The sequence below is a fragment of the Gymnoscopelus braueri genome (genome assembly GCF_963280865.1).
Source record: "Gymnoscopelus braueri genome assembly, chromosome: 16".
Classification (NCBI taxonomy): Eukaryota; Metazoa; Chordata; class Actinopteri; order Myctophiformes; family Myctophidae; genus Gymnoscopelus; species Gymnoscopelus braueri.
Genome location: NC_137616.1, coordinates 34,671,950 through 34,686,395, shown reverse-complemented (window position 1 = coordinate 34,686,395; position 14,446 = coordinate 34,671,950). Strand labels below are relative to the sequence as shown.

General features: G+C 40.3%; 1 protein-coding gene across 1 annotated transcript in view; it reads right to left on the bottom strand.

The window, feature by feature from the left end:
- Positions 1–638: 638 nt before the first annotated feature.
- The window catches only part of sptlc2b (serine palmitoyltransferase, long chain base subunit 2b), a 33,430-nt gene continuing 19,622 nt past the window's right edge, over positions 639–14,446 (bottom strand). The window contains exons 9-12 of the mRNA XM_080453870.1: positions 12,773–12,899; positions 6,552–6,687; positions 5,953–6,082; positions 639–3,862 (exon numbers count right to left, since the gene is read on the bottom strand). Of these exons, the coding sequence (XP_080309996.1) occupies positions 3,746–3,862; positions 5,953–6,082; positions 6,552–6,687; positions 12,773–12,899 (510 nt within the window). The 3' untranslated portion in view covers positions 639–3,745. The remainder of the gene's footprint in view (positions 3,863–5,952; positions 6,083–6,551; positions 6,688–12,772; positions 12,900–14,446) is intronic.

Sequence of the window (14,446 nt, the reverse complement as noted above, 5' to 3'; positions counted from 1 at the left end):
GATTCAGGAATGTCAGGTTAACATGGAGCAGGATTCAGCCAAGTGTATGGATGGAGGCTGCAATGAGGGAAAGTCAATTAAACTCATACATTTGTCATACAAGTTGTCAGTGGTGGAAGAAGTAGGCCTACTCATATTTTGTACTTAAGTAAAAGAAGTATCAACGCTGCAATGTAGAAATACTCTGTTACAAGTTACAAATAGGTCGGGAATTCAACATTTACTTGAAAGTATCGGTATCACGATGTACTTTAAGTACCAAAAGTAGAAAGTACTCATTGTGCATAATGTTCCATTTCACAACTTTTCAATTGTGAGCTTGTAGATCGGCTTTTGAAATGGCCAAATACAGTATATATATAGGGCTTAAGTGGTTAATGTATGTTTTGTTATAATAATGAGAGTAGTGGAGTAGAAGTAAAAGCATTGAAAATGGGAAATACTCTTAGTAAAGTAAAAAAATCTTCAAAAGTGTACTTAAGTACAGCACTTGAGTAAATGTACTTAGTGACACCACTGCAACTTGTGTTATCGATGATGTGTCCAGTTATTATAACCTTTAGATTTGTTAGGGCAGAGTTGCTGTGCTACTTATGCGGTGTGTGTATCATGCAAATAAACACAGACCCGTTCCAAAACTTGATAAAAAGAAAGATTTAATCTTTGCAGCAGTTTCCAACAGCATGGTCAACATACATCATGGTTTACAACCCCATTTTAAGTGGTTTATCTTCAACCAAAATACACTGAACTCACCAAGGGCAAAAAAACAACTGATAAGGAAGTTTCCATGGTCACTACAGTCAGCTCACGGGTATGTTTGTGGTACATGTAACAATGTCACTTCAACTAAGAGCTTCCGACATCTGAGTTGTCTCCATTTTGTAGTGGATACGCACGTTTCAAACTCAGAAACCCTCTTCAGAGCAAACTGTCATGTTCCTCTGAGTGATCACATTGTCTTGAAAAAACTAACAAAAAAACAAAAAAAAACATTTGACATACAGTAGGGTCTCCCAGATAGCTTGAAAAGAAACTTTGACATGAGGCAAAAAGTTTCAATATCAGCAGAAAAACAGAATAACCAATAACCATTTTTTTGGACTGACCATCGCTAGGAAGGCAATGCAATGAACACAATGAATGTACTGTAAAAGTGCCCCTTAAAAGTTTGTCATACTGTTAAAAAGGCAAAACACAATTAAATCAATAAAAGCATCTGGGTGTTGCATTTAGTCATCTTAATATATATATTTATAGGTATGGTCCCAGTGCCCCACGGCCAGCTTTGCAACTGGCCAGCGCAGATGTGGCCAAATGATCGACAAAATATTTCACATGAACAAAGTGATAGAACATAAACATACGTGCATGAACAGGATGTTTAATCCTTACATGTACATAGTACATACATACCATATGTAGAGGTGACCGCTCTATATTGGTACAGGTACACACAGAAACGTATAATAGCGTAACTATAACACAAACAGTGGAAAGCATGTCAATGTGGAATGCCTTTAGTTAAGATGTTCACAGGAAGGTGGGATAAAAAAAAAAAGAGGGAAAAAAAAGAGTTTTGACATTTTAAGCATGTCCAAACAAAGCTTGCAAAGTTCAGTGACTACGTCATCTGTGCATTTACAATGCCTGTCAGTAGTTCTAGCACTGAAGTTAACCACTTAAACCCTAGCATCCCTCGTCTGGCTAACATTTGACAAAAATAACACATCTACAAGCTTGTAGATCCAAAGATATTTAGTGTATCGTGCAAACAGGAGTGGGTCTATTATAGAGCCCTTGGGAATCTGGACAACTGAGTACAGTAAAGGGTTTAAGTATTAACAGACCAAACAGATGGTCTGGCATGTTCATCCTATTGACAGTATACTTGATATTACTGCTGACCATTTTCCAAAGAATGCCTTTAAAAAAGAAATATTGTCAAGGATTCCATTCACTTCATTAGGGTATGAAATTCAACTTGTAGAGACTTGACACATGCTGGAGATAGGTAATCCATTGACATTTTTGTTGCAGGTTCTTTTTTTTGGGTCAAAAGTGCATCATTGTTGAGTTTAAAGGAAGTTGAAATCGTGGACTAATTTGAAAATGCTAGCTGATATTAAGGTGGGTTCATCACCTCAAAGTTTGAATATGCTTAATTGTTGATAAATCAAAAAATGGCAGTATTTCGAGTACAGTAATGTCAAGTATACCGTGAGTTATCGTCAATGGCCCTTTAACAACTTTAACTCTACATATGTTGACTGGAGTCACCCAGAGGTCTATGGCCCCCTCCTTTTTCCCTCAACACTATATATCTTCGCAAATAGCGAAAATAGCTGATCTACGGCTAGTTGTGACCAGAAAAGGGACGCTAGGGATCAAGTGGTTGAGACGTGTAGTAGTCAGATAAAACAAATCACACTGGGACACGTTTGAAGCTGCCTTTCCGATAAAAAACATACATCACAAAAAAAACAGACAGCTGAAAGTAAAAAAACAAAAGCTATTTAAATAAATAAAGCTTTCTGTACATCAGATAAGCACGGATGCATTGTCATCATACATACAGATGGGTGGCTGCAGCGTGTCACGATGGTTTAAGGATTGGCATCAACGCTGATTCAACAAAGCACTTATGTGAGAGTGAGATACAGATTAAAAAAAGCAAAATCAATCACATTTAGCTCATTAGCATATAGAAATGTTAAAGACATCAGGCTCAAGTTTTGTTGAGTGCAGGTGTAAACAGTAAATAAGGCTGAAAAATATCTCTAGAAAATAAGTTGTAAAAACTACTCCTTGCTCTCCGACTGGGTTCTTTCCCGGGTTTAAGTTTCAGTTTTCATCTGAACAGGTACTTTACATATTAAGACAGTATAAAATATATCTATACACATATAGTATATAATTCCTATATATAATTTATATATTCATCCTTTGGTTATGGAAAGAACCCAATACTCTATACTGTTCAAGTAAGACTGATTAGGGGAAAGAAAAGCGACCAGATAAATACATATGGAGAGCACATGGTTATGTTGCCTCCTATGAAATAATGTATCTTTGAGGTTTGGGAAGCAACCCTGAGGCAGCATTCCACAAACGTTGGGATAAATAATATTTACATACATGTTTACTGTAGTGTGCATCAATAATGACCAATATAAACGTATTTTGCATTTATATTTTCTTCCCCAGCTGCATGAGCAGTTAAAAACCCATCATCAAGACTTCCTGTCTACTGTTCCGCCATACCGTTTGTTTGAATTACAAAGAAACTCCGCATTGTTGTTGCCATTATTATTTCACAAATAATACAATAAGAATTCAAAGTGTGCTGTGCACACACGTAAGATGTGACGTTAGGTCTGACACAAATCTGCAGTCACAATAAGTTAGGGGAAACAATGAACAGCTCCTAACACAAAAATGACTGTGATGACTGTTTTGGCTTCTTCTCGGGATACAGTTGGAAAAGGTTTCAGAATGCCATCGCGTGCGCACAAGCGCACGCGCACACACACACACACACACGGGTAACAAAATGTTAGCGTCTGAGGTTTACAAAGCCGGGTTGGACCCACTTAGGTTGGACGCTTAGGTTCTGGTGAGCCGCCCACTGGGGGGATGGAGAGCCAGGTGGTACAGGATATGGACAGAGTGGATTTGGGGGGCGATGAGGATGTTGGGAGACAGGGAACAAAGATGGGGGGGGGGGGGGATACACAGAGCTGGCCTAATCCTGAAGCTGGCTTTCCTCGGACATCCACCCCGAGGAGGACAGAGGCTGTTCACGACGTCTGGAATACTTGAGCTGCAGCAGGTCTCCCACCTCGCTGACGGCCTCCAATGCCTGTAAAAACGAAACAGGATGGACATTACTGACCCATTAAGACCTGAGGCCGCTTCTAAACATTTTCTAAATCCTAACAGTTTTTCGGAAAAAAAATATATACAAAAATAATTTTCACGATTTAAAAAAAATAGCAGATCTACAAGCTCATAGCGCGGCACTCTGTGCCGCGCTATGAGCTTGTATATCTGCTATTTTTGAATAGCCAAAGAAATCTAAAAATGACACAGATGCGTCCCAGGTCTTAATGGGTTAAAGGGCGTAGAAGATGCATTTTTCACATTGACCCACGGAAGAGAGAGAGAGAGACAAATGTAAGGGTAGCATGCCCGGAGAGCCTGATAAATTAGGCAAGGGCGAACGCAAAGCCAAACAAAGTTTTCTTTTAGCAGGTTTCACAATAAAAGCCCTCATCATCCCCAACGCTTAGCCTTTAATCATGTTGGGAGTGATACAAGCAAAGAGGAGAAGGAACTCTGGAGACAAAAGGTGCACAGAGAAGTCATTGCGGAAAAACCACAACTGAGCATAGATTCCTCCACTCCTTTTCCAGAGGAGACCGTATCTGCACTGCATACACTGCTGAACACCTGGAAACAATTTACCTTCCCTCCTGACCTTTTTTCTGATTCCACGGTTTGAGAAGGGGGGAGAGGAAGAGGTAGAGAGAGAGAGAGAGAGAAAGGGTGGGTTTCCAAAGACGGAAAAAGCGGCTCCTCGTAGCGTTCAACAAAGTGAAGCTGATGCCCTTTAAATGGACTATTAAAAATGGTGTTGACATACTCCTCAGTGAGATGAATGAAGTGTCTTTGGAGAGACAGAGCAGCCCAAATAAAAGCTGTCTGTCTGAGCCATGCTGTAATATTTACAGAGCTATCAGCCTTCCAAGATCTACTATAATAAAAAAGGAGATATTGGATGCCTGTATTGGATCACACACACACACACACACACACACACACACACACACACACACACACACACACATCTGACTGGCTAACCCAAACTGCTGAGGGGAAAACGTCATTCTCACCAGTGTAGAGTAGCGAGTCCAAACACATGATGGTCCATGGATCAAAAGCATGCTCTCATGTCATGTCAAGAGTAATCAAATCCATTCTTTAAATGGCTCAAGTGGGTTTCGTAACAATATTCCACAAGATCCTGCGATGTCTTCCATTTGAAAAGGCTTCTCAAGTTTTCCTTAAATATCAGCCGTATCTGATCTCCATATGCCTATATATGGACGTATCGGTTGGACCGGCGGTTCTGGACAACCGCCTATCCGACCGACGCAACACCGGACACGGCACTCCCTCAGGTCGACGGCGACGAGCTGGCTTCTCGAGATACGTCAACTAGTACAGACACAGGTACACACGAATGGACAGATATTTCGCGCATCTAGGTACTACGGGTGTGGTGTTAACGCTCCTTATTACTGGTTATTATTTATAATGTCGGTAAGGAAATTGGACCTTATGGTTGGTGCTTTTGTTGAAAGCCATTGTGGATTAAAAAGGCATTGGCTAAACATCTCTAAGATGTCAAATATTAAACCTAACGGCTGTTGCCTTCCAGGAGTGGAACTTAAGTGGTTTCAAACTAAATGTGTACAGCTCACATCATCCACACAACTATGTTTTTCATACCTCTCCTAACAGCGAAACACAGACAGAGAGAGAGACAGAGACAGACAGAGAAAGAGAAAGAGAAAGAGAAAGAGAAAGAGAAAGAAAGAGAGAGAGACAGAGAGAGAGAGACCAATGTGGCAACCTAAGACTGCTGTTGCAGATACACATCGCAGGTGATGGTGTGTTCAACACAAATGGCACATTTTGTTTGGACGCCAATCGCACGATTAACCCATTAATACCTGGAACGCATCTGTGTCACTTTAGATGTCTTTGGCTATTCAAAAATAGCAGATATACAAGCTCATAGCGCGGCACCGTGTGCCGCGCTATGAACTTGTAGATCTGCTATTTTTGAAAAATCGTGAAAACATTCTTTTTAGATTTTTTTCCAAAAACTGTTAGGATTTAGATTTTTTTAAAAGAATCGCCTCAGGTCTTAAAGGGTTGACTCACCGCGTCGAGCATCTGTCTGTTGTGGGCGGCCGACACGCAGAAGCGTGCCCTGGACTCGATGATGGGCGTGGCGGGGAAGCCAACCACCACCGTGCCAATGTTCCTCTTCAACATTTCCCTGCCAAACGCTCTGCAAAACACGAATGGCAAGACTTGGTTAAGAACTTGAAGTGATGTTTTCATTCTCCCTCCATGACACACCCATCCTTATCGCTCTCTCTCTTTATGTATGGCTCAGCTTAAGTTATTAAATCCTGTTAAAACTAAATACTAAAAGTGAGTAACAAAAGTAATGAGAAAAGTGCTTAGATGCAGCTGTCTCACATATCAGGCATTTACCAGTTTCTCTTATCCGGGCAACTTGTGACCATGTGCAAAATGGCATGAACCTTAGTCAACCAACAACAGGGTAATTGGTTAAGTAAATAAGAGTGGCAAGAGCAACAGTATTACAAAATAACTTAATTAACGTTAGACTTGACTACTAAATAATATGCTTAGCATCTGTGGACAAGTAAAAAGCATCAAAATCTGCATCTGCATATATCGAAATAAGATAATGGACACAAATTCTTTGCGTAGGCTTCGGAGACACCTACCCTATTTTTGCAGGCATGTAGAGCATCATGGGTACAACAGGAGAGTCATCGTTGCCGTAGATGATGAAGCCTGCCTCATCGAGTTTTCTGCGGAAGTAGGTGGTGTTCTCTGACAGCTGTCTGAGGCGATCGGCACCTGGACAGGATAAAAAGAGAAGCGCTTAAGAAGAGGAGGAATAACAGCTGCTCCAACGACAGAAGTGCAATGTTAAAAATGCTCAGAAAATACAGACACTTCATTATTAAAACAAGTGGAACTCTTTAAGTTTTAAAGGTCCTTTATGTAGTGGGGTATTGTGTGCACGCAGACAGTGTTTGTGTGGAAGATGCAATGCACGGTCGGCTGATGTGTGGTATTTAAGTATTTTAGACACTAGTCCAAGGAGCTGGTAGGGTGACATATCTACCAACCTGGAGAAATAATTACTAGCCAGTAATAATAATATTCAATTCAAATATTCAATTAAAATTTAAATTCATGTTTTAACACATTGGCTGCCAAAGACGCATATCTGCGTTCTATTTAATCGCTCGCCTGGCTGCCAAAGACGCAGATCTGCGTTCTATTTCTTTTTTTTGACCCAAAGACCAAGGAGATATGATTTATCAAAGATTTAAACTCCTATCCACTTCCTTGTTAACTTAAAACTTAAAAAATCTGTATCTCGGCTCCTGAGTACTTTTTTTTTCAATGAAAAATCTCTGGCAGTCAACAGCTAAAAATCTGAAGTAATTGGCAGCCAATGTGTTAATATTATAGATCATGCATATAGTTAAGCCAATATATAAAAAATATACATCTACCGATGTATTAACACTGTTGCACCTAATGATTAACCTCATGTAAATACTGTATCTGCTGATCTTATGCTATGTGTAAATATGTCAAATCTTGATTTGTTTGTTCTCTTTGACATGCTTCATCCATTTTAGATTTTTCTCCCTGCTCTCCCCCCTTGTTTTTCTTCTTCTCCCTTTCTGAAAAACAACAAAAGGATGGAGCTTGTGCAAAAACAAATTCCACCCACTTCTTTACACCTGTAAACCAGTGTGATGTGACAATTAAGTTGATTCTTGATATGTATTCTGAACAACCCTCACCCAGTGGTGTGAGGTCATATCCATAAATGTGTTCATGTGTCTCTCCTTATCATGGCTCTGTGTGTATAGTCATTTTTACTTGGACCAACAGTGTGCTACGTAAGCTTAAATTATATTCGATCACACAAGTGTGCCACTTGCCAAAAAGAACAGATCTACAAGCTAACAACGTGGCATGGTAGGACACGTTAGCTTGTTGATCCATTCTTTCTGGCAAGTGACACCGTCATACTACAGAGTATACATTAAGCTTTAGGCATTAATGCCTTGTAAAAAAGTAGCACACAGGGCTGTGCACAACTCAGTTGACAATGATATACTTTGCAAAAAAGACCTACGCTGCTTGCCTTTGGAGACAAACTCCAAGTTAAAAGGTCAAGAGTGGGTGAAACTAAACATGCCTCAATCCGCATGTGCTCAGTCACAAGCTCACAACGGCATATTGAAGCAGATTGCTACACTCAAAAGCCCTCACACTGCCATGCATCTGGAGATACCATCTTATCCAAATAAATAAGCGCTTGGCTCAAAGTGCCAACAACAATCAACATCTGCTGGGCCGTGTTGAAATCCACAACAGAAACATGACGGCTTCAAAGCACCGTGAGACACAACAAAGTCTGAAATCATCGCTGTCGGGTAGAAACCTTGTATGTCGTCTTTTTATGTTTTTTCATAAATCAATGCCTTATTCTAAACTTCACCACGCACTGTGTTGTGCAAAAGCAGCTAAAATCACAGATCTACAAGCTATTTTTGAAAGACTGTCTGTGGGTTTTTATAAATATTTAACAAAAGAGAAATTCTTAACAAAATCTTGTGACTACATGATAACATAACTACAAAGGATCTATTGAAAGTAATTTTTCACTTTTTTAAGGTTTTGGACAAACAAGGTTTCTGCCTCACAGCGACGTAATGATATTCATCCAGATGCTTTCTTTTTTTTAAGTTCAGGAATCCAAAGCGATTCTCAGCATCACTGAGTGATTGGTAAAGTAAAAAAAAAAAGTGGAAAAAAAGAAAAGGAAGAAGGGCAGTAACTTCTGATACACAGGCAGACTTGCTTTTCAGATGCTTTGGCATTCCTTTCATATTGGGCCTGTGCTGAGGAATGCCCTTGCCATGTCGTATCCTCATGTCCTGTCCACATACTTGACTGATGTGAGACTTCAAACGACAAGAAAGCACATTTTGATGTCGGCCCCGTGCCTGGGAACCAACGGGCCGGCCACTCCTTAGCTAGTCAAAACGTTGCGGCGGCGCAACGTTTGCGGGGATCAAGGATCGTCTGTCGCCTCGGCTTCGCGTCAGGCGGCAGCGACTTCAAAGGCTGCTGTATTTCAAACACTGACTGGGCTGCAACCAATCACGCTGTCACTGTTACTCTTCCACTAGGAAAACCTGTCAAGCCAGGATACAGTGCAAGGTCAGCTGTTATGCCCCCCACCCCCACCCCCCCATCCCCTCCTCAGAAAGTGGCCTGGAAAGAGCTGATGGATGTGCAGACACTGTAGGGAGAAGGAAGGAGGACCTGGAGGTTGTTTCTGAAGCACTGACACTGGTTCAGAAGTTTACTCTTCTGCCGAGTGGTAGAAAACAGGACTGGAGGAGTGGGGGGAGGGATCTGAGTTATAATATCAGCATTCGAAAGGCTGCTATAACATTGAGGCCTGTTGGGAGTTAAGGGGAGCCACCCTCATGGAACAACAAAATCGCACAGTGACCTAGTGTGTGTGTGTGTGTGTGTGTGTGTGTGTGTGTGTGTGTGTGTGTGTGTGTGTGTGTGTGTGTGTGTGTGTGTGTGTGTGTGTGTGTGTGTGTGTGTGTGTGTGTGTGCAACAGAGATAATAGATGAACCCAACATAGTTCGATCTCTGGCCCTCAGTCACAGTGCCATGCCGCTTTGTACCCAGCTGGAGGGCAAACACACACACACACACACGCACACACACACTCGTGCGCGTATGCACAAACACACCCATCTGAAAGTCATAAAGGGAATGTGGGAGAGTCAACACAGCACCACTTCAAGAGCTTCAGTCATCTTGGGCCTGTCTGAAACCAGCAGTAGGGAACAATCCACCCACCAGCTACGAGTATGAGAATGGCATGCTGGGAGACTGAACAATACTGTATAATATTAACCCATTAACACATTCCCTGCCAGAGGGTTTTTTTTATTTTACTTCCCCCAGTGCCAGTGTTTAATTTTTTTTTACACAGGAGCCGAGATACAGGATTTTAAAGTAATAAGTTAACCAAGGAGTGAATGGAGCTAGAAATCTTTGGATCGTGATATCTCTGGTTCTGTGTGGATAAATTGAAAAAAAAAATGAAAAAAAAAACGGTTATACTTGTGGATGGATTTTTTTGGCAGTAAACGGGTGTATTTTTCATCAACGGTTATACTCGTGATTGGCAGGTAAAGTGTTAAGACCGGGAACGCATCTGTGTGTCATTTTTTTATTTCTTTGGCTATTCAAAAATAGCAGATATACAAGTTTGCTATGAGCCTGTAAATCTGCTATTAAAAAAAAAAAAAACATGAAAATGTGGGAAAATCTTTGAATATATATTGTTTTACTTTTTTAACTCAAATCTTTGCTTCTGGGGATTCTACAAATGTCTTCTAAATCCTAACAGTTTTTTGAAAAAACGTATCTTGCTATAATATCAGTGGTTCTCAAACTTTTTTCAAGGACCACCCAAAATGATATGTATTTGGTCGCGGACCCCCATCTCAAAATATGTTGTTCCAGGGACCCCCAGAAGCAGAGATTTGAGTAAAAAAATGCTTAAAAAATATATTCACGATTTTTCAAAAAACAATAGCAGACCTACAGTACAAGCTCATCTGCTATTTTTTAATAGCCCAAAGTATAAAACAATGGTTTAAGAGGTTACACAGATGCGTTCCCGGTTTTAATGGGTTAAACTGTGCGATATGATAGATGTATTGTAATGAACGATTATTAAATATAATTAATGTAATAATTAAATATTGAAATGGTTCATTTCAAAATAATGTTGCTTTTCCTTTAACTTGCATCATTTAGAGGTCTGCGTTCAGGCAATAAACACACACATTAAAGTGATACGTTGCTGCAATTTGCAATTAAGGAGCCTAAGAAGAAGAAGTGTGATCATATTACAAGTAACCTATTAAGCCCAGAGTTGCTCAAAACTTGGAGCAGGCTGCTCAATATGTGATGCAGTACAGTGCATTTTCCCAGGGTCCTTCAGGCTATGATGTATGTATGAATGCCATTAGTTATCTGTCCACCATGAATTAGAACTGAGTTTAAACATGCTCACTGGTATCATATCTGCCGGTTGATCATTGATAGTAGCTCTTATCAATCAACTGCGAATGATTGATTTAGGTAAATAACCATGTTATCAGTATGAAGCTAGCAAAGTACAAACGTAGCAAGGCTGGCACCAGTTTACAAAAACAAATTTAAAATATATGATGTCTAGAACAAAGCCAGCAGGAGACTGAAATATCAGATGACATGAATTCAAATCACAGGTCAACGGCGCCATCTTGTGGTACAGATGGAAAACCACAGTGAGGCTGTGCCAGGCACCATGTGATCCCAGAACAGACGCTCTGCAAGTGACCCAGAAACTAGGGGTAAAATCTAGGACAACAATGCCGACTGGCTGCTATCCAAGGGAACATAATGGGGGAGAAATGCCTGTTAAAGAACAGATCCTGCAAGCCGCCAAGCACCAAACACTAACTGCGACCTTAGATTTCACACGACTGGAGAGAGGCAGAGGGTGCCTAACCTAGATGTATCAGTCGTGCACTATGACCTCTCTGTGTTCAGATGAATGCAACGTCAAACATCCTACAGGTCCCTAAAAGATTCAACATTTAAAAGAAAAAGTGAAAAACGATAGATAGTTATCATGCTTATACGAGTTATTTCTAATGTAAACACATACTGTATGGTGCAGAGGATATATGAATGTGTAGCTAATCGCCTGTCCTGTACACCGAGACAACCTGTCAAACCTTGGCTAGTCTCGCGTGGCCAGACTGTTGCCTCCCACAATTTTCAAATGTTTCCGGTCATACAGTCTGGGACGCAAATTTATCCTAATATAATCAAAATCCTCTAAGTATATATATCGTGAACGGAAGTGCCAGTTTCCTCTCTCGGATTTTGGGAGGTGTAGTTCCAGACTCTATATAGAGCATCGCAGTTCCCGCCCACTTCCTGGTTTTTCCTGGTGCCGGAAGGAAAAACTCAATGCATTTTTCCCATTGACATTTCCAAAAATATTTATATCAATTCATTTAAGCCTAGAATCAAGCCATCCAGGGTCCTGGTGAATCATGACCATAAAACGTTTTTTTCTGTGATTTTTTAAATTTTATATTTAATGATATGATATACTATATTTAATAAATACCCTCTGTTTTGCCGTTTTCAAAAAAGTTTTTTCACAGAATCAAACGTTTTATGGTCATGATTCACCAGGACCCTGGATGGCTTGATTCTAGGCTTAAATTAATCGATATAAACATTTTTGGAAATGTCAATGGGAAAAATGCATTGAGTTCTTTGCGGTGGAACCCGGAAGGGGCGGGAACTGCGATGCTCTATAGCATTCGGAGATTGTGGAATAGTTGAATAAACCTTGGCTAAAACAACAAAAATCTATTGCAGGGGTCTTCAAAGAACAGGGGGTCCGGGACCCCTAGGGGGTCCTCAGAGTTACTACAGGGGGTCTGCCAAATCTTTGTGCGATAGGATTTTTTATTTTACCCTAACCACTTGAACCCTAGGCATCCCTTTTCTGAGGAGAACTTTGGCCAAAAATAGCAGATCTACAAGCTCACAACGCCTCGCAGCGCGAGGCGTTGTGAGCTTGTAGATCGGCTATTTTTGGCAAAGAGGTATAGGTGTAGAGGGGAAAAAAGAGCAGACCACGCAAAAAAATTTTTTGAATCTGAAACACAATTTTATACGATATAGAGGGGGTCCCTGCTTCATCTCTCTCTCAGCTAGGGGGTCCTTGGCCTCAAAAGACTCCTGATCTATTGGATCCGTGCAGTTATTTTCCACACTCACTCGAGTTTTGCCAACATTCACGGTGCTTACCCAGTGTGGTCCCGTCCTCTCCCATGATGATCTTCATGGAGGTGATAATCTGCTGAACCACAGGGGGGGACATGGAGGTGGCGTACAGGGCACTGTGGGAGTGGCTCCGCAAGTAGTCAATCAGCTCCTGTATAGAGATATCACAGTTGTTTTTAATAATAATAAATTAGCTTTGTTTTATTGTTTATTACCGATCCCCCATTAGTCCTCACCACAGCGAAGGCTACTCTTCCTGGGGTCCAAAAATATTCACACTTCACAATCAAAATTAAAACATAATACAATGGAATTCTACCATTGCATAGTTAAAACAAAACAACAAAAATGATTGAAGATTTCAGTCTACTCTTCACACATTCTGTAAATGATTACGTAAGCCTATTACTCTTTGGTTTACAAACCAAGAAATGATACTCATCCATGTACTAACAAAAAACTGTACAGCCAATTACGCACAGTTCAAATATTAAACACGCTAACTAAACATAACTTCTTTACTAATCACTGCTTCCTTCAATTTCTTTTTGAAGCCCGATTGGCGGGAGCCCATTCCAATGTATGTGTAAGGTATGTTTTACCAGGTAATCACTTGAGACTAAAGATCCATTTTTTAAGAAAGACCTGGCCAAAATGGCATATTAAAGGTAACTTTTAAAGGCATTTCAATCTTATTAAAAGAGGACCATACTGGCGTCAACAAATGTCATTGTATATTCAATGCTTCAGCCATATATTGTACATAATAGACATTTTCCTGTTTATTTTTAGGGATCGCATTTGCTGATATTTTCTAAAACCTTATCTGAATAATGCCCTTGCACAAAACCTGCTCAAAAACAGCACTGCACGGTTAGTAAGTCATGTTGAATTGATGTTTGAATTTTGTTTGTAAATCAATATTTTCATAATAACGTAACTATGACAAAAAATAACCACACAATGATATATTTAGTGTGTTGGATTACCTATCGCAATCGTGTTTCAAGTCGCTGCAAGTTGATTTTCATGCCACAATGAAATCAGCCTTCTGAGGAATCCAATGGCTTCCTCAGAAAATCGAACAAACTACATTATGCTTTTGAATATGGTCAGCAGTAATGTCAAGTATACCTTGAGACATACTAGTCAATGGCTAAACATGACCACCAGTGTGGATCTTCTAAGACAGGACAGTAAAGACAGACAATGTCTTTGTTATGCTCTGACTACATAACCTTGTGGTTATGTAGTCAGAGCATTTACTGGCTGAGCCAGCAGGGGGCACCAGAGCATTAATTAAAATAAAAAGAATTAGACTGGGATGAATTGCCTTTGCATGTTGCTGATCTGGTCTGGGTCTAGAGCGGATACGGAGACGGTGCATGCATGTATGTGTGTGTTTGCAAACTACCGAATAGAGTAGGTGGGCTCTAGACCAGATCAGACTAGTTTATTTGGAAAACAAACAAACTAATGATGCAAGGTTAAAAAATAATAAACTTTAAAAAATACATTTAAAACTACATGCAGGTCAACAAGCCATATTTGCGAACAGAGGATGCCATGGCAAACATTTGCTGGCTAAAATGTTTCGTCCCACAAAAAAAAAAAGAAGGGCAGCAGTGAGAAGCTGCATTGCTTGAATGATTTCAATTAGTTATCATTGAGCGTTTCAAGTATTAGTAGTGTATGTGA